The sequence below is a fragment of the Chelonoidis abingdonii genome, chromosome 16 (assembly GCF_003597395.2).
Source record: "Chelonoidis abingdonii isolate Lonesome George chromosome 16, CheloAbing_2.0, whole genome shotgun sequence".
NCBI classification, from domain to species: Eukaryota; Metazoa; Chordata; order Testudines; family Testudinidae; genus Chelonoidis; species Chelonoidis abingdonii.
Window position 1 is genome coordinate 4,027,606 of NC_133784.1, and position 20,859 is coordinate 4,048,464.

At 43.5% G+C, this 20,859-nt stretch overlaps 1 protein-coding gene across 1 annotated transcript in view; it reads left to right on the forward strand.

The window, feature by feature from the left end:
• The window catches only part of SLF2 (SMC5/6 complex localization factor 2), a 58,082-nt gene that overhangs the window by 13,977 nt on the left and 23,246 nt on the right, over positions 1-20,859 (forward strand). Inside the window, exons 5-9 of the mRNA XM_032795746.2 lie at positions 8,134-9,311; positions 11,705-11,787; positions 12,630-12,749; positions 13,327-13,494; positions 17,394-17,496. Coding sequence (XP_032651637.1) covers positions 8,134-9,311; positions 11,705-11,787; positions 12,630-12,749; positions 13,327-13,494; positions 17,394-17,496 — 1,652 coding nt within the window. The remainder of the gene's footprint in view (positions 1-8,133; positions 9,312-11,704; positions 11,788-12,629; positions 12,750-13,326; positions 13,495-17,393; positions 17,497-20,859) is intronic.

The following is a 20,859-nucleotide window of genomic DNA, read 5'->3' on the forward strand; positions in this document are numbered from 1 at the left end:
TATACAATCTGTTTGCAAAAATCAGTTTCTGTGAAAGTCGAGTGCATGCAGCCATACTAAGCACATTAATTTGGCAGCGTGCGTCCATGTACCGAGGGTAATGTCGACTTCTGGAGCGTTGCACTGTGGATAGCTATCCCATAGCTCCCGCAGTCTCCTCTGCCCATTGGAATTCTGTGTTGAGATCCCAATGCTTGATGGGTCAAAAAACATTGTCGCAGGCAATTCTGGGTACAGCTTCACCCCTCCCTCCCGTGAAAGCAACAGCAGACAACCATTTTGCGTCTTTTTTTCCTGGGTGAACTGTGCAGATGCCATACCACAGCAAGCGTGGAGCCTGCTCAGCTCAAGACAGCGGTCATGAACATTGTAAACACCTCGCGCATTCTCATGCAGTTTATGCTGAACAAGGACCTGAAAAACCAGGCGGGGAGGCGGCTGCTACGGCAGCATGGCGAAGAGAGCGATGAGGACATGGACACAGAATTCTCTCAAACTGCAGGCCCTGGCGCTTTGGAGATCATGCTGTTAATGGGGCAGGTTCTAGCTGTGGAACACCGATTTTGGGCCCGGGAAACAAGCACAGACTGGTGGGACCGCATAGTGTTGCAGGTGTGGGACGATTCCCAGTAGCTGCGAAACTTTCACATGCGTTAGGGCACTTTCATGGAACTTTGACTTGCTTTCCCCTGCCCTGAAACGCCAGAATACCAAGATGAGAGCAACCCTCACAGCTGAGAAGCGAGTGGCGATAGCCCTGTGAGAGCTTACAACGCCAGACAGCTACCGGTCAGTCAGGAATCAATTTGGAGTGAGCAAATTTACTGTGGGGGATTGCTGTGATGCAAGTAGCCAAAGCAATCATGAGCTGCTGCCGCCAAAGGTAGTGACTCTGGGAAATGTCAGGTCATAGTGGATGGTTTTGCTGCAATGGGATTCCCTAACTGTGGTGGGGCGATAGATGGAACCCATATCCCTATCTTGGCACCGGCGTACCAGGGCAGCCAGTACATAAACTGCAAGGGGTACTTTTCAATGGTGCTGCAAGCACTGGTGGATCACAAGGGATGTTTCACTAACATCAACATTGGATGGCCAGGAAGGGTTCGTGACGCTCGCGTCTTCAGGAACACTACTCTGTTTAAACAGCTGCAGCAAGGGATTTACTTCCCAGACCAGAAAATAACAGTTGGGGATGTTGAAATGCCTATAGTTATCCTGGGTGACCCAGCCTACCCGTTGATGCCATGGCTCATGAAGCCATACACAGGCAGCCTAGACAGTAGTCAGGAGCTGTTCAACTACAGGCTGAGCAAGTGCAGAATGGTGGTAGAATGTGCATTTGGATGTTTAAAGGGATGCAGGCACATGTTACTGACTCACTCAGACCTCAGCCAAACCAATATATACCCATTGTTGTTGCTGCTTGCTGTATGCTCCATAATCTCTGTGAGAGTAAGGGGGCGACGTTTATAGTGGCGTGGGAGGCTGAGGCAAATCACCTGGCCACTGATTACGCGCAGCCAGACACCAGGGTGATTAGAAGAGCACACCAGGAAGCGCTGCGCATCAGAGAAGCTTTGAAAACCAGTTTCGTGACTGGCCAGGCTATGGTGTGAGAGTTGTTTGTTTCTCCTTGATGAAAACCTGCCCCCTTGATTGACTCATTCCCTGTAAGCAACCCACCCTCCCACTTCGATCACAGCTTGCTTTCTAAGGAAATAAAGTCACTATCATTTAAAAATAATGTATCCTTTATTAACTGATTATAAAAAGAGGGAGAGAACTGACAAGGTAGCCCGGGTGAGGTTTTGGAGGAGGATAGGAGGAAGGAAAAGGCTACTTCAGAAGTGCAAAATAATGACAGCCTTTTGGTTGGGCTGCCACTGGGGTGGAGTGGGTGGGTGCTCGGAGCCTGCCATCCCTCCCCCACACCCCTGCATTCTTACCTCTCTGGGTGAGGAGGCTATGGAACTTGGGGAGGTGGGAGAGCGGTTATACAGGGGCTGTAGCGGCACTCTGTGATCCTGCTGCTGTTCCTGAAGCTCTACCAGATGCCGGAGCATGTGAGTTTGATCACGCAGCAGCCCCAGCGTTGCATCCCGCCACCTCTGATCTTTCTGCTGACACATCTCATTTCAGTCGTCCCTCCTGTCTTCACGTTGGTCCCTCCTGTCCTCATGTTCACTGGCATCTTTCCTGTACATTGATACTGTGTCCTTCCACTTATTCAGATGAGCTCTTTCATTGCGGGTCGATTCCATGATTTCAGAGAACATTTTGTCTTGCGTCCTTTTTTTTCCGCCGCCTTATCTGAGAGAGCCTTCGGGACGGAGGAGGGAGGATTGAAAAATTTGCAGCTGCATGAGGGAGGGGAAAAAAGGGAGAGAAGTATTTAAAAAGATACATTTTACAGAGCAATGGTTATACTCTTTCACGGTGGACAACACTATTCACATTACGTAGCACATGTGATTTCAGTACAAGGTCGCATTTTGCCTCTTAATATTGAGTGCCTGCGGCTCTGGTGTTAGAACTCTCACAGACGCAGGTCCGGGCAACAGAATTCGGCTTGCATGCGGCCATGGTAAGCCATTGTCTTTCGGCTTCTGCAGCCTTCATATATCCAGCTCCCTCCTTTCCCACATACCAAGCAAAGCTCATTGAGTGCTGTGGCTTTCCTGTTAACGTGCAGCAGCAGAAACCAAACTAACCCCCCCCACCCTATCCAGTTCTCTGGGATGATCACTTTACCCCTTCCCCCACCACGTGGCTGGTATCAGGGAATATCCCTGCTAGCAAAATGCAGAAAAGCTCAGCGCCAATTCCCACCCCACTTGGTTAACTGCAGGGAAGGATTTGTTTTCAGTCACAGGCAAACAACCCAGTAGGAATGGCCACCTCTGTCACCCTAATTAAATTCCCCTATTTCAACCAGGTTACCATGAGCGAAATCACTCTTCTGAGGATAACACAGCGAGATAAATAACGGATGTTGCTTGAATGCTAGCAAACACTGGGACCATAGGCTGCCAGGCTTTGTCATGCAGTGATACCAGATTACTTGCTACTAGCATTGTGTGGTCAACTGTCCTACCATGGAGGACAGAATAATGCTGCACTGCCCAGAAACCTTCTGGATAGGCTTTTGGAGTACCTTCAGGAGAGCTTCATGGAAATGTCCCTGGAGGATTTCCACTCCATCAGACTCCAACAGACTTTTCCAGTACTTTTCCAGTAGCTGTACTGGCCGCAAATGCATCCCAAGTCCTCAGGGCAAATTAATCATTAAACGCTTGCTTTTAAACTTTTATATTTACAAAGGTACACTCACCAGAGGTCCCTTCCATGGCTTCATGGTCTGGGATACCGCCTTGGGAGGATTGGGAGGGTACTTCATTCAGGCTGAGAAAAAGATCCTGGCTGTTGGGGAGAACAGAGTGCTGTGTGCTCTCCGCAAGCTCGTCGTCGTCCTCATCTTCCCCGTCCGCAGAATCCTCAGGCATGGCTGAGATTACCCCCTCCTCAGAATCCAAGGTTGGGGTGGGGTAGTGGTGGCGGCGCCCCCTAGAATTGCATGCAGCTCAGGTAGCAGCGGCATGTCTGTGGCTCTGCCTCGGACCTTCCGTTTGCTTCTTTGGCTTTCTGGTAGGCTTGTCTGAGCTGCTTCACTTTCACACGGCACTGTACTGAGTCCCTATTGTGGCCTTTCTCCATCATGCCCTTTGAGATTTTTTTCAAATGTTTTGGCATTTCATCTTTTGGAATGTAGTTCTGCTAGTCTCTCCTCATATAGAGATCAGATCCGGTACCTCCCGTACAGTCCATGCTGGAGCTCTTTTTCGATTCTCAGATTGCATGGTTACCTGTGCTGATGAGCTCTGTATGGTCACCTGTGCTGATCAGCTCTCCACGCTGGGCAAACAAGAAATGAAGTTCGAAAGTCTGCAGGGCTTTTCCTGTCTACCTGGTCAGGCATCCGAGTTCAGATCGTTGTCCAGAGCAATCACAATGGTGCACTGTGGGATAGCTCCTGGAGGCAAATACCATCGAATTGCAGCCACACTAACCCTAATTCGAAATAGCAATACTGATTTCAGTGCTACTCCCCTCGTCGGGGAGTAGTACAGATATCGATATTAAGAGCCCTTTATATCGAAGTAAAGAGCTTCGTTGTGTGGACGGGTGCAGGGTTAATTCCATTTAACGCTGCTAAATTTGAGATAAACTCGTAGAGTAGACCAGGCCTAAGTGGTGCTGTAGCCATGTTGGTCCCAGGATATCAGAGAGATGAGGGCTTTTATAAACCTGAAAGCTTGTGTCTCTCTCCAACGGAACTTGGTCCAATAAAAAATATTACCTAACCCACCTGGTATTTCTCTAGTACATAATTAAATCAAGCTATGATGTTGCAGAAATGACCTGTGTTATCAGTTTGCTATTAAAGGATTAAGTGTGAATCCCTAAAACTTTTAAACATGGAAACCAGAATACTGATTCAAGACTAATTTGGAAATTCCCCCTTTACTGTTGTAGTTTTACAACTTTTGTCTTTTCAATCTTTAGAAAAGAAAAAAGTTTTACTTTTTTTAGTTAGGGCTGTCGATTAATCACAGTTAACTCACGCGTTTAACTCAAAAATAAACTCTGATTCAAAAACTAATGGCGATTAATCACACTATTAAACAATAGAAGAATACCAATTGAAATTTATTAAATAGTTTTGGATGTTTTCCTATATTTTCTAATATATTGATTTCTGTTACAACACAGAATACAAAGTATACAGTGCTCACTTTGTATTTTTTATTACAAATATTTGCGCTGTAAAATCATAAACAAAAGAAATAGTATTTTTCAGTTCACCTCATACAAGTACTGTAGTGCAATCTCTTTATCATAAAAGTGTAACTTACAAATGTAGATTTTTTTTTTTTTTGGTTACATAACGGCATTCAAACCAAAACAATGTAAAACTTTAGGACCTACAAGTCCGCTCAGTCCTACTTCTTGTTCAGCCAATTGCTAAGACAAACAAGTTTGTTTACATTTATGGGAGATATTTCTGACTGGTTCTTATTTACAATGTCACCTGAAAATGAGAACAGGCCTTCGCATGGCACTTTTGTAACCAGCATTGCAAGGTATTTACATGCCAGATATGTTAAACATTCTTATGCTCCTTCATGCTTCAGCCACCAGTCCAGAGGACATGCTTCCATGCTGATGATGATCATTAAAAAAAAAATAGTGCATTAATTACATTTGTGACTGAACTCCTTGGGGGAGAATTGCATATCTCCTGTTCTGTTTTTCGTGCATTCTGCCATATATTTCATGTTATAGCAGTCTCGGATGATAACCCAGAACATGTTCGTTTTAAGAACACTTTCACAGTAGATTTGACAAAACGCAAAGAAGGTACCAATGTAAGATTTCTAAGGATGGATACAGCACTCAACCCAAGGTATAAGAATCTGAAGTGCCTTCCAGAATCTGAGAGGAACAGGGTGTGGAGAATGCTTTCAGATGTCTTAAAAGAGCAACATGCTGATGATGAAACTACAGAACCCTAACCACCAAAAAAGAAAATCAGCCTTCTGCTGGTGGCATCTGACTCAGATAATGAAAGCGAACATGCGTCCGTCTGCTCTGCTTTGGATCATTATTGAGCAGAATCCGTCATCAGCATGGATGCATGTATTTTGGAATGGTGGTTGAAGCATGAAGGGACATATGAATCTTTAGTGCATCTGGCACATAAATATCTTGTGATGCCAGCTACAACAGTGCCATGTGAACTCCTGTTCTCACTTTCAGGTGACATAAGAAGTGGGCACCATTGGTTACAATTTGCAAAAGATAAACTTGTTTGAGCGATTGGCTGAACAAGAAGTGGGACCGAGTGGACTTGCCGGTTCTAAAGTCTTACATTATTTTATTTTTGAATGCAGTTATTTTTTGTACATAATTCTACATTTGTAAGTTCAATGTTTGTTATAAAGAGATTACATTAAATACTTGTATTAGGTGAAATGAAATATGCTATTTTTTTACAGTGCAAATATTTGTGATAAAAAATAAAGTGACCACTGTACACTTTGTATTCTGTGTTGTAATTGAAATCAATATATTTGAAAATGTAGAAAACATCCAAAAATATTTAAATGGTATTCTGTTGTTTAACAATGTGATTAAGAGTGATAATCTTTTTAATATATTGCTTTCCTTTTAACCCATAATTTTATACTATTCAGTATATAGAAGTTGCATAAACTGAATTAAAAAAAGATGGTTAAACCAAATTAGTAAATCCTAAAGTGATTCCATTGAAATCAGTGGAATTATTTTGAGTTTGTTAGAATTAAGGCTGCGAGTCTGTCACAAGTCATGGAAGTCACAGATTCCGTGACTTTTCATGAGCTACATGACTTCTGCAACCGGTGCTACAGTTTGGGTGTGTGGGAGGGGGCTAAGGGCAGGGGGTTGGGTGGTGCGGGGGTCACTTATCTTGGGGTGGGGTGCTCCCCAGCTCCTACTGGCATGGCCTTGCAGCTCCTAGGCAAAGGAGGGGCCAGGCACCAGGGGGCTCCGCATGCTGCCTGTGCCTGCAGATCTCGCCTCCGCAGCTCGCATTGGCTGCGGTTTCTGGCCAACGGGAGCTACACAGCCAGCGCTTATGGTGGGACTGGGATCAGTGCGCGGAGCCCTCTGCCACTTAGGAGCTACAGGGACATGCGGAGCTGGGTAGGGAGCCCCTGCCAGCCCGGCAAAACCCCCCAGCACTGGCGGGGTCCCAGACCATGCCTTCCCCACTGAGCACCTGTGGCCCCCTGCCCAAGTTTTAATTAGGGGTATACAGTAAAAGTCATGGATAGGTCACGGGCCATGACCTTTCCCTGACATTTGCTAAAAATACCCATGACTAAAATCAGCAGAGAATCCTGTGGCACCTTATAGACTAACAGACGTTTTGGAGCGTGAGCTTTCGTGGGTGAATACCCACTTCGTCAGACGCACCTGCGTCTGATGAAGTGGGTATTCACCCACGAAAGCTCACGCTCCAAAACGTCTGTTAGTCTGTAAGGTGCCACAGGATTCTCTGCTGCTTTTACAGATCCAGACTAACACGACTACCCCTCTGATACATGACTAAAATGTAGCCTTAATTAGAATAAATAAGAGCATAATTTCGTTCACTTTGTGCATAGGTCACATCACTTGATCTGTTGTTTAAAGTGCACAGATTCATACTTAGCTAAAAAATGAACATCACAAAATTAATGCTTAGTTGACAATGTGAGATATTGAGTTTGTTTACTAAATATCAAAATATAGCAAAATACACAGTGCGTGTTAGAGCACCAGTTTACAAAATAACAGTGCTTTTGCCCAGCTCTCTGTCTCGTGTCCAACTTAGCTTTAGAGTTGAGTGGACTTACCAGCAAATAGCTTTTATATATGGTAGCATTTTCTAATCTCTTCTCTTCTCTCTTCCTGTGTGCTCCCCTCCTCCCCCACCCCCGCCCTCCCAGGCTGCTAGAGATGATGATGTCTAATTAGAAAGTTGACATTGGACCAGGACCCAGAGATCAATGCCTACATTTTAAGAGAATCTTTATCCAAAAGGGAATGGGATCTGTTAAGTGTGTTAGTTACTGTCATATTTCTAATTTTGTTTTCAAAATCGGTTTTCAGAAACCCAGATATACATAAGTGTATTTGAAATAAACTACTTCAGACTTATGGAAACTTTTCTCTGTTCTCAGACATGATCCCTCTTCCCTTAGTCTGAGCTACGATCAGTCCAACATATTTTAATTCTAGCATGTAAAGCAGGTGCCCCAATATGCTACTGAGCTCCTTTCTTAAAAGAAACTGTTCTTAGTTCATTGCCAAATTAGTTACAAGTAGTGACACACCTGTATAATCTCAACTAAAGATAACTGGTTTTAGCCTGAATACTGTGGACTAAGTGAGAGTTGCTGTTTGTGCCCAAACATTTTGTCAGTTATGTAATTTAATGAGGAACTAGCAGTTGTCTAGTACTTCTTAAAAGAATGTTGAGACAGTTTCATCTGATACACTGAAATTTTTACAAAATATGAAACTTTTTTCAAACTTTTTCCACAGATGATTCATCTCAGTCAAAGCAAGTTTCAAAACCTAAAGTTTCTTCAGTTATTTCAAGATGGTCATCTGAAAAGGCTGTTAATGTATGGAAAAACCAGTCATTCTGCCTAAACTCAAAAACTTCTTCAGGACTGTCCAAACAAAAAGACTTCTTTGGAAAAAGACAAAGGATATCTATGCATATGGATTCGAAAAGTTCAGGAAAACCTGTGGCACAAACTTTGAATGAACTTCATTTCAGCAGGTCATCTGAAAAATGCAAAACTAGAAAGCCTGAATTCATGAATCATGTACTAGAGTCTCCAGATGATGGTGGTCTGCAACTAGTGGATGCAGCTATGTCACGTAGAGAAGACTTGTCTCTTTCACAGGAATATTTTGGCATAAGCCACAAAAAGGAAAAAGATAATCCCACATGTGAGGAATTATCACCTTTATATTCTGGACACCGTACTAATAAAAATGACCAAATCTGTGTTGCAGATACCAAAGAAAATCAGTTGCAAGCAACCCGCTCACATTTCCTCTTAGAAAAGTCAACATCTCTTTCTCAGGAAAATGCTACCGTAAAGACTTATCTCCATGAATTAACTAAAACTCAGTCAAACACAGCGTGCACAGAAAAAATGAAATGCCTACATTCTTCTTCCCCCATTCAAAGTTCATCTCCGATATTGGAAACTAAGAAAGAACGAGACAGAGTGAGACAGACTGAACCTGTCCTTTGTAAAGATAATGTACAGCTTCCCCCAGATTCTCACAAGAATTTTACTAAATCAAAAGAGAATACTGTAAAGACTTCAGAAGATAATTCTAACTTGCCTTCAGTGGAAATTTTTGAGAAGCCTGTATTTTCAGTAAAGATTGGCAAAGTTGTTGCACGTTCACTGTATTTTGAAGATGGATGTTTAGCTAATAGCACTAATTCTTCACAGATTTCAAATGAGTTGAACACTGAAAGCTTCAACATAACTTCTGTGTTGAATAGAAAATTAAGCAACAGTTCTGATAGTGAAGATGAGAGTTTTGACTATAATCTGGACAGCGATGAAGAAGAAATGCTCTTGCCACTACAAGATATCCTGTCCTCAAGTTCAAAACCACATGTTGGAACTCCAGAGGAAGCTTGTCTCAAGAATCTTTCACAGGACACCTTGACTCCATCACCCAAACTTCCTGTAAGTGGCTAAAAATTTTTTTCATCTGAGTCAAATTTGTCGTTCGTTTTTGTTTGTTCTGACACTTCAGTGTTTCCTATAAAAGAAGAATCTCTTCTAAAGTCTTGTCTGGCTGTAAAACTGGGTAGTCAGTCTGATCCTATAACGTTCTTCTATCGGGTATTACACCTATGCTATCTCAGCATTTGCGGAGATTACATAAAGTAAATAAGTTCCTTTGGCTCCCTTCCACTTGAGCATATTAGAGGTTTCAGGAACTTTGTTTTCCACTTACCCTTCCTGTTAAAAACAGAAATAGACTTTACCTTTTCATATTGTCTTGAATGTGGCAAGATTGTTCCTTGGTCAACTTCAGTTCTTTTGGGAGTTCAATATTTGTTGGGCTAGCTGCTGAGTAAGATGTTTCCTTGTCTTAAAAAATTCATCCACCTTGATGAATTTAAAAGTTGTTGCGGTGTTCCCTCTAATTTTTCCCACGCATGTGTGGAATGAATTTTGTTATATGCACCAATATGGAGGTGATGTGTGCCCTATTGGTGCATGTAACAAAATTCATGTCTTGGGAACGGGTCCGAGGGTTTGGAGCGTGGGAGGGGGCTCAGGGCTGGAGCAGAAGGTTGGGATGTGGGGGGTGAGGGCTCTGACTGGGGGTGGGGCTGGGGATCAGCAGTTTGGGGTGCAGTCTGCCCTGGACTACAGTGGGGAGAGAGGACGCCCCATAGCAGTGCCTGGGTTGGGTGGGAGAGGCATCTCTCGCCTTCCCAGCTGTGGCAGGTCCAGGGCAGGGTTGAGGCTTGGGGAGGGGCACCTCTCCCCCAGCCATGGCAAGTCTGGGACTGGGGGAGAGAGCCTGTGCAGTGCTTAATAGGCTGCTGAGTGGCCACACAGCTTAGGGGGAACTTGGGTAGTTAGTGAGCTCTAAAGGCTCAGGAGGTTGACCTGTGAGCATGAAGTGTTCTTGGAAGTGTATAAGACCATCCTATTGAGGGAGCCTAAATTTCAAAGAAGCTGAGAATACTTGACAACTTGCAGGGGGGGGCCAGGACTCGTCCTGCAATCGCTTCTCATTTTTTCCTCAGTCTGTCTGTTAGGATGAACCCCATCTTACAATTTACGTGGGTATTATGGGGATAACTTAAGGTTAGCACTTTACAAATTATTTGTTCAGTAGCACAGCCTGGCAAAAAAAGCTGCTTTTTTAAATTTAAAATTTTATAAAAAAATGAGGGTTAACTTTAAGCACTTCTAGCGTAAGACTTTCCTAATGTAGTGCTCGTAACAGAAGGCTAATTACCTCGAAAACAGCTGATTTTTTAAAACCTTATTTATAAGACAACTTTGACTATCATGATTACATAAAAATGTATTCTGTTTCTAACTCTTGAAATAGTGGGGGAGTGCTGTTTGCCTGGTTTCCTGAAAAAACACAAATATGATACATGTAATGACCATTAGAGGCACATACTAAATCAGATGTTTGGTCGCATATATTTACTGCAAACATCTTTCCTAGTATGTGTCTGTAAAATTAAATGGACACTACTGATAAATAGTATGTTACTCAAGAATTGCCATGACCATATCTTTTGAGAGAGTGTCTCCGGTTTTGTTTTTTAAAAAGGGCGCGCACACAATATAGAACAAAAATCAGAAGGAAAAAAAAGAGGCTCCTGAATTGTGCTGAAGCTGTCTCAGGCTGAATTTCTAAATGCTAATCAAATGCAGGATCTGGTGTGTGTGTGTGTGTGTGTGTGTGTAAGGAAAATTAAAAAAAAAAAAAAAGCTGCTTCATTCCCACCAAAACGTTCTTCGGAACTTCTGTGATTGGACCCAGCTGACTCTGAACCCTGTGCCCAGTGTTTTAGACTCCTCTGTTCTATTGACTAGCCTTAATTCTCTTCAGCCCTTTTATTTGGTAAATCCTGGTATCACTTCCTTAAGAATGGAACAAGTGCATTTGTTTAACTTTTATATGGTGCTTTTCACTGCAGTATCTGACACGCATTTTACATATCAGTAAAATGAGGCTTAGAGAGGTTGGTTTTTTTTTTGTTTTTTTTTTTTTGCCCAGTGTCACCATAGGAAGCTTCTAGTAGAGCTGAAAACAGAACTAAGATCTGAGATGGTAAGACCAATGTTTCATCTGCTGGTCGGTGCTGTCTGTGAGAGAGAGAATGTTTCTACTCTTTGCAGTTGGTTGTGTAATCTGTCAAATGGGGCTCTTAGGCTTAGATTTTATTTTTCAGGATCTCCTGTATGTTTCTAAATGCAAATTCATATAATAGATCTTCTTGAGCAGATGGATTAAATTACGTCTAGCCATGAATCTCCTTAAGAAGACTGTTTTCCCTATTTATAAAAAAACAACAACCCTTCATGCTACTTCATTACAGCTTTCTAAGATTCCTGTTGTGAATCAAGTGTCTTATGTGAACAGCCTAGAGCATCTCTTGAAGGAGAAGGAAGAATCCAAAAGGTTAGCATGCTTATTATTTTAAGCTACATCTAATAATACTTGTGAAAAATGCTAAACTTGCTTGTGGAATCATAGGTTCTTTATTCCTCCCAGAACTGGCATAGCATGAGCGGTGGCAAGTTAGATTTGGTTACTGCTGCCAATGTGCCTCAGTCTGTACCTAGAAGGACAACCTGAATGTGTGTTAATGAGACTGTCAGTAAAGGGACATAGTGTTAGTTGTGGCGTTTGTGCTGTTTACTTGTCCTTAGTCTCATTCCAGTTCCTATCAGCTCCCTGTAGGCAGGCATGAAATACAATTACTTGCATAGACTTTTTACTGTAGCTTCTTCTGAGCTGGTTGCTGTTATAGAGGTAGGCCTATCAGACTCTAAAATCTTCCTTGCTGCCTACTAGGATCACAACAGCCAGTTTGGTGGATGCAGTCAATTAGCATCCTTCCAAGATGTCCTTAAGGCAAAAGGCATAGGCTGGAATGTGTATTGATGCCCATTTGTAATGATGGGAGGGGTACTATTGACAATCTAGCTAGTAACCATCTTGATCTTAGAAGTAAATTCAAAAGCTGATTAAAGTAATAGAGTATTCTTCCCATTGATCTTTTACCTGCCAGTAATTTCTTGATATCATTTACAAATAGGATCATACAGTTATAGCAGTCTTCATCAAATTTTTGTTTTAAACTGATATACTCAGAGTGTATTCAGGAAGTTGTATCACATTATGTGCTTCACATGATGCTTTAATCCAAGATCTGAACTCTAATCTACAATGGAATATACTTGTTTGTTGTAAAAATGGACTAGCAATAATATAGTGTTCTGCTCTTGCCGCCACCGCAGGGTAGATGACCTAGAGAAGCAACTACAGGAAGACATACAGGAAATTGGACTAAATTCGGCATCTGGAGAAGAAGAGCAGGAAAACTCTGATGAAGATAGAGATCTGTCAGAAGAACACAGGTTTCTCCTCTTTAATATCACCTAAATCTGTTCTTTAGTTTCTTTAGTCTCCCCCATGGGCACGCATACTCAGTGTAATGTTATTTGTCAGTGGTTCTCAGCCAGGGATCTGGGCCTCGCAGGGGGCCACAAGCAGGTTTCAGGGGGTCCACTAAGCAGGGCCGACAGACTCACTGGGGCCCAGGACAGAAAGCCAAAGCCCTGGGCTCTGAGCCCTGACATCCAGGGCTAAAGCGGAAGCATCAGCAACTTAGCTTTGTGAGGCCTCGGGTAATTAACTGTTTTTTTGCATATAAAAAGCGTTGTGGCCCAAGTGGGCCATGGAGTTTTTATAGCATGTTGGGGGTGACTTGGAAGGAGAGAGGTTGAGAACCCCTGATTTAAGTGGCTGCTGTAACCTATCTCTGTTACCTTTTAGTTTTTTAAAATACAAGCTCCTCCTTTGTCTTCAGGGTCCTACATAATTACTTGCCAATAACTGTATTGAATCTAGGCTAAAGAGGTTTTTCATTTTGTGTGAAATGTTCGTCAGCCCAGGGTACATCTAAGTTCACAGGAACTATTGTGTGTATTACAGGGCATTTATAAAGAGGTTTTCGGTAGTATCTGATGCCATTCCTGATTATCATCCTGGAGAAGAAATATTTCATTTATCAAATTCTGGGAAAATCTTCAACCAGCATAACCTTGATTTGAGGAATTCTGGTTTCATCCCTCAAAATCCTATAGAAAAACTACTACTTAGGTAAGGATATCTTTTTTCTATGTTGTTGTCCTTTATTTGGAAGACTGTCATAATGGCTTACTCTTTCTGAAGATTAAAAAGGATACCTTTGGATGGAAGTGAGTTCTGCTTTAACTTGGAAAACAGTGCTAACCCCTTTATTTGGAACTGAGGTTTTCCCAGAGGGCTTTACAAAACAATTGTACTGCTGCTCGAAGGGAGGCTTTGCTGTTTCCCCCTGTAGATGGAAACCTGGGTCTCCCGCCCAGTGGTTAGGGCTCCAGGTGGCAGCTCCACCTCGTGGGCACAGTTCCCGAGTAGCAGCCCTACCTTGGTGCAGTTCTCAGATGGGGTAGGGAACCCCAGGCCCTCCCACTTCACTGGGTTCTGATCCAGGGCCCAGGAGGTTGGTTTGGCTTCACTCATCTGGTAGTGCCTTGCATCAACCTCAAGCCAGCTTCCCTGGGTCACTTCCTATCTCCCTCTGCATCCTCGCTGGCAGTCCCTGGGGAGTGCTGTCTTCTGGGCTTCCTGCTCTAATCCCATTCTCTGGGTGCTGGGGTGCTGTGGCTCCTCTGTTCCTTGACTTGTTGTGGTTTTGGGTCACCGTCCCTGGAGCTCCTAGAGTCTATCCTTCTGCATGGCTTGCCAGCCCCAACTATGCTGTTTGGCTGCCTTTTCAATCCCATCTCCGACCCAAGGATGCTGGGCACAGGTGGAGGTGCAGGGCTTCCTGAGCCCAGAGTTGCTCCTTAACCCCGCCTGTTCAGTGAGGGGTTTATAAACCCAGTCACACCACCTTAAGGCTCACTGAATAACGCTCCTCCATTTTTCATAGCATGGATGAAGGAGGATTCAAGATGGAGGGCTTCCCCCTGTTTCTGTTGGCTCTTGGAATCCTTGGCCCATGGAATCCTTCACAAGCTTGACAGTTTGCTAAGGCAGAACTGAAAAATACAATATAATGAATGAAGAAAGTTAGCTGCTTGGGTATGGCAAGACCAAGAAGATAGGGTCTCATAAAATGGACTCTGAGCTGTAGTACTTGTTGCACGCATTTGTAGAAAGATTTCCATGCTAAGGAGGATTTAAACAAAAGTTTTTACAACTTAATCATTATGTTCTGGAATGACATGAAACCTAGAATCCTCCATGTATTTAATCACGCAGCCCATCAGAACTAGTTGAGTCTCATTGACAAAAACCCTAGAGCCAATTTAAGCCTATGGCTGTCTTGTCATGAGAAAATTTGGAAGAAATGATAAGTCAATCGTGGCAAACTTCGTTCATCCTCCTTCCCTTACAGGGAGATGGCACTTGATTCTTTGTTTTACATTAGTGTTTAGAGGCCCCAACTGGATCTGAAACCCAGTTGTGTCAAGCACTGCACAAAGATCTAACAGGGGACAGTCCATGCCAAGAAGAGCTTGACATCTTGAGAAACAAAACAAACCACGTTGTAAGGGAAATAGAGGCACAAAGAGGTGAAGTGGCCTGTCTTAGGTCACACAACGCATCAGCTGCAGAAAGAACCAAAAATTCTTCTGACTCCTAATCCAGTTCTCTATCCACTGGACCATACTGCCTTCCAGAGGAAGGGGAGGGAAACCAAGGCTCCAGCAGCTTCTGTTTATTTCCCCAAAAGGGAATGAAGAGAAGTGGTTTCTCTTCACCTACCATCAGAGGATGAAATTAATAGGTACCTAAAAAAAAGTTACAATCTGTGACATCCCTATCACTGTTATCAAGGCTTAATCATAGAACTAAGATCCTTTGTATGCCTGTCTAACCCACAAGAGCAAAATTTCCTAATACTTTAAATGGTTTCATACACATCACAGAAGTCACAGCTGACACTGTGCCCCTTTGACAGTTCCATAAAGATCAAAACTCAATTTTAAATTTCTGACATTTCACTACTCAGTTTTTAAGTTTCCTTTTGCATTTCTCTTGGCTTGGGCAGGAAATTAGACTATGCTGCTTTCTTTTTATTCTTTTTTTAAGTTAGTCAGTTTCACCTCCAGAATCTGTTGTTTTTATGATGCTGTGGTGTTTGGCTTTTAACCACTGTAGGAAAATATTGGAATGCAAATAGTTGTCAATCTTGAATTTTATGAAACCATTTCCAGAATAGAGACTGAGGTGATTGGCACTTTCAGTTTAGAGAAGGTAGGTGTGTGTGTGTAATATCTATCTATCTCATAGAGGTATACAAAATGATGCTTTGGACATAGGATAAATAAGAGCATCTAGTTTTCTTTCTCATAATATAGGAACAAAAGATTCAATAGGATTGTAATTCCACAAGAATAAAACTAATAAAAGAAAATACTACTATGCATAATTAACCTGTGAAACTCTTACCACAAATTGTTGTTGTTGAGGCCAACGATTCAGCAAATTAGACACTGATGATAAAAACATACGTGGTTATATTAGATGGTTGCTTAGAAGAGGTAAAAGCATACACGCTTCAAGGTATAATCCAGTATCTAATTAGGAAGACACTTCATCTATGGACTTATTTTAGAAGTGTTCACTCTATAAAGTTTCTTCTGTTTTCCACAAAAGGAACTGGTAGCACCTACTTTCAGAGGCACGGTACTGAACTAGAGAGTCTGCTGGTTTGATCCAGCTTAGCAGCGCATATGTTTGGTTATAAAAATAGACTCCAAATTAGTCTTAGAATTTGTTTCTTTATTCATAGAGCTAGTACACCGTTTAAAAAGTAGTGCTTTAAAACACCATGGAGAAGTCACCTTTTTGGTTGATGTACTGTGTTGCAAGATGGTCAGGGATCAAAACTGGGATATGCATTCTATCTATCACCCCGTCGCAGCTAGGGAATCTCATTGCCTCAAAGCCATCAATTATTTCCTGGACATAGCAGATAGTCACAGTCCTTCATAGCTGGAGGCAATTAATGGCCCTGCACACTTGCATCACCGCAGCACCTGTGGTGGACTTTCCAACTCTAAACTGATTTGCGACTGACTGGTAGCAGTCTGGAGTTGCCAGCTTCCGTACAGCAAGTACCACTCATTTTTTTTGCAAAGTGAGGTCAGCTCTCATTCTGGTGTCCTTGTACCTCTGTCTGGGGCGAGCTCCACGCACGGTTCCAAGAAGATTGCTTTATGCATCTGAAAGTTCTGCAACCACTGCTTGTCATCCTATACATGCATCATGAGGTGATCCCACTACTCAATGCTTGTTTCTCGAGCCCAGTACTGACAGTCCACAGTGGCAAGCTGTTCCATGAATGCCAGCAGCAATCTTGAATAATTTGTTTCTATGGCAGACTGCAGGGCAGGCATCACTGATTCACTCTTCTGCAGCTCATGAAATACTGCAGGACCAGCTGCATTGTGTTTGTAATGCTCATCACCACAATGGTCAACAGCTGATGATCCATGCTGTCAGGAAGAGGTGGTGGGCACACAGTTTACAAGGGCTGTTGAAAAATGGTCTGAAACGAAGCAGGAAGCCCATGGAATGATAGGACAGAAAGAATTGCATCACAGGATGGCGAGCATGTCCCCATGATGCACTACAATCCGTTTCCAGAGCTCCCAGTAGCAGAGGGTGACAAAGGGTGGTGAGTTGCACAGTAGAATAGCTATCCACAATGCAACGACTGGATATGCTCAGCTGACACACGTAACGTTGCGTGGACATGCTCCACCAATGTTATTAAAGCAACTTCTGATCGTTGACAAAACTTAAGGTGGCTTCACTCAGTAGTGTAGACGTGGCCTACAACTTGTCTTCATCAGGAATATAGTGAAAAGAATATCTGTAATGGAGATTTCATAAACTCAAATTCTTGTTAAGTGAGATCTTGGAAAAATTTTTTTTTATGGTTTTGAAGATATCAGTTTTATCACCAAATTGATTTCTGTTCTTTCTTACTATTTTCACAGATCAGAAGTAACACAGCAGCTTTCTTTAACAACTCAGGGTTTCCTCCGTTGTGCTTACAGTTGTACACAGTGCCCTATACCAATTTTAAAGTGGCTGTTTCAGGTAAGATCATTGCTATTTTCCACTTCTCCTAGGTTACATTATACAATTGTATTCATGATTAGTTTATTTGGGGACCAAATGTGATGTGAACTTCATACAGTTAGAACACCCAAGATTCTGAATCTGCTAGATCAGTTTCTAATTTTAAACATAAATCACCCTGTCTTTCTGGATCCTGATCTGTTCTCCAGTCTGAAATATTTCAGATGCACATCTCTTCCTGCAAACACCAGAGACATTTCAGACATTGTGGGGTTCCGGGGCTTGGCCATGCCACTTCTTTCTTTTCATCTTCCTGGTGCTACAAACAGAATAGGACTTTGACAATCCTGCCTTATTCTTTAGAATCCAAGTGTCTTAAATCTTGTTTTAGGGGCAACAGAAAGCAGTCTTCCGTTTTCCCATCCCTGCTATCCCTTTTAGGAGATCAAATTTCTTGTACCATTCTGTCTAGTAGGACCACCTGCCAAACTTATTTTTTCTCCTCTTTCCTCCCCAATCAAGGCAGAGTAGGCCAAACAGAGCAAGTGGAAGACCAGTAGGTGCTCCTTCTGTCAGGAGTCATAGAAGGGTTAGGGAGCTCCGCCGCACCTGCTTCCATTCCATAGAACCTTATGGTGGGGAAGGGACTCTGACTCTGAACAGCAAATTAGGATTTCCATTCCCTTGTGACCCTTCCACCATTAGCAGCAGGCTTCTCTAGAGACCCTCAGCAGGAGTGATTCTGTTCTGAAACAGGCCTAAGGGTGGAATGTCTCCTACCACGTGAATACTATTGACTTCAGACATGTGAGTACCGGAGTCCGTACAGCATAGATGTTCTCTGGAGCTCCTCCATGCCCTTCATTCCCTCTTTAGACCCAGAGAAATACTAAACCAACTGAAGGAGACCTTTCACTTATATAGTTAAGGGCCTTAAAGCCTGTCTTTTGTGATAAAAGATGCTCAAGGCTGTAGTCTATATTCTCCATGTAGTGAAATGAGGCCCTGAAACAAATTTTTGTGTCAGAGGCCCAGTCTGCGGCTTGAAGCCTGAACCAAAGTACTTACAGGCATTGCTAAGCAAAAGCTGGGCTGTGAGCCAGAGGCAGGCCACGCACACAGAAGTTGGCGAGAAGAGGGTTGCTAGAAGCAGGTGCATCTTAAGGGCAGGGTCAAAAGGACAGCCTGATGGATAGATGTTTGAAACAACATGATCAAAGGAAGAGACAGCCCCCAATGAGTCAAGGGGCTGTACCTCAATACGTCAATAGGGATGAGTAATCTGTCCTGTAACTGTATAAAAGGAGCCGGAGTGTGCATCTTTGTCCAGCGTAGGGGGCAGTGGAGTGTCCCGCCATTGACTGATCCGTGTCCATTACCGGAGGCGCACATTCATAGTATGTCCTGTAGAGTCTATAGGAAACTATTACTGTGCTTCATTTGACAATAAACCTAGCTTGTTTAGAGTCTGTGGTCGTACCTTACTAGAGTCTGTGGTCTTTGGGGGTTCTCTCAAGTCTACTGTGTCAACTATTTGCACAGAGCTGGGGCAGCACGCAGCCGACTGTTATCAATCATCGAACAGGAGCAGAGCACCACACCTGTAGCTACTGACAATACTCCACAGTAAAGAACAGATTATGAAGAGTTTGAGCTGTCTTAGACCTCAGGAAACTGCACAGGTAGATGAAGGCAAAGATCAAGATGGAGGCTCTAGTTTCTGCTATAACTGCAATCTCTCCATCAAACCTATTGACACTGGTAGTTATGGCAGAAGCTTATCTGCATGTCTTTATCAGACCCTGTTTAATTTCGGTTCAGCTGCAGAAATTCCCATGAGTACAAAAGCATTACTTTTTTAGTCTGTCTTCTGCCCCCAGGATGCTCTGATGATGTGACAGCAGCCAGACATATGGCATCAAGGAATTTATCTTGATGTTGTCATCAGAGCCCCATCCTCAGGGGCCCTACAGGAAGTGCCGCAGGGTACTTTCCTGGTCACATGATTCAGGCACATGGGATTCTGACAAATAGTTCGGACACCCCCTCCTGCTCCCCAAGCATGGGTGCCACGTTTGTATAATTTTTGATGGTGCCCAGAACAGGCCCAAGCAGAGCCGTCCTGTCCATAGGACGGACCGGTGCAACTGCCCAGGGCCCCGTGCTTTGGGAGGCCCTGTGCTTCAGGGGGACGCGGGGTCCAGGGCAGCCTGGAGGCTTAGCGGAGGGCCTGGCTCTGGCAGCAGTGAGCAACCTGGCCCCAGCCCACCCCTGCTACTCCCCCCTCCCTGCCCCCATTCCAGCCCTTCCTCCAGGCCCCCGCCCCACCTCTTTTTGGCTTTCACCCCCTCCCCTGATCGACACCAAGGGCTGCCAGGGTGGAGTGGAGCGGGGCAGACTAGGGCCAGGCCCCCCGCTAACCCCCCAGTGTGCCTTGGACCTGTGTTCCCCTGAAGTGCGGGGCCCCCCAAAGCGTGGTAATCCCAAACATTGGTGGAGCCAGGCCCACGTTCCTAAATATAGGTGGAGCACAGGCACCACGGCCCATATAACTCGCCGCCTATGCCCCCATGCAACTGCTAGAATGAGTGATTCAGAAGATCAAAACTGAAGAAGCAATCAGTGGTCATTCTCATCACCCCAGATTGGCCAAAAATACATGGTTCTGTGGGGGAAAAGACCACCACCCAGTTGATTTTGGGTCAGACAAGCCGAGGCACCTTTATAACAAGAGTTACAAGTATGTATACAGGGAAAGACAGCGAGTTCCCATGCAAGGATAGGCTGCTCTGTCCCTTACAAATTTTACCAAGCTTATAAAGGTTAAAACCGCAAAACGTCATATTGATTACACAAGTTATTTGCCTTTTTTGGTAAGTTAATACTGCAAATTAGCAGGTTATTTCCAGTTATTGTTAATTATACTGACTGTTCTATGACCTCTTGATTGCAATTACATATTGCAAAAGCCATAGAATATTGCAAGTTAGCAAGCTATCTTAACAAATATCATGCCCATGGGCCGTGTTGAGCTGGTTATCTTGTGACCCTTCCTTGTGATTTACCTTAACCAAGCGAAACTTCTATACTATATTTGATTATGGCTAAACTGGCCTCCAAGGGACCCCTTGTCCCCCTCCCAGTTCCTCTTTTGTCAGTGTTTCGTACCCTGTTTCTTCATATCTAGTTTTTCCACACCCTGCGTCCTATATGCTGATAAACAAGTTTCTTTTGAGCAGTTAGAATCTCAGCTTTTATTTTGCATTGGTTAGCTAAAGCCTGAGGTCTACATACATGGGCCTGTAAAATTGCAAAACTTGTTTAATGAGAACCATACCATAACGGGGGGTGGGTGGGGAGGTGGTATATTTCTTATCAGTT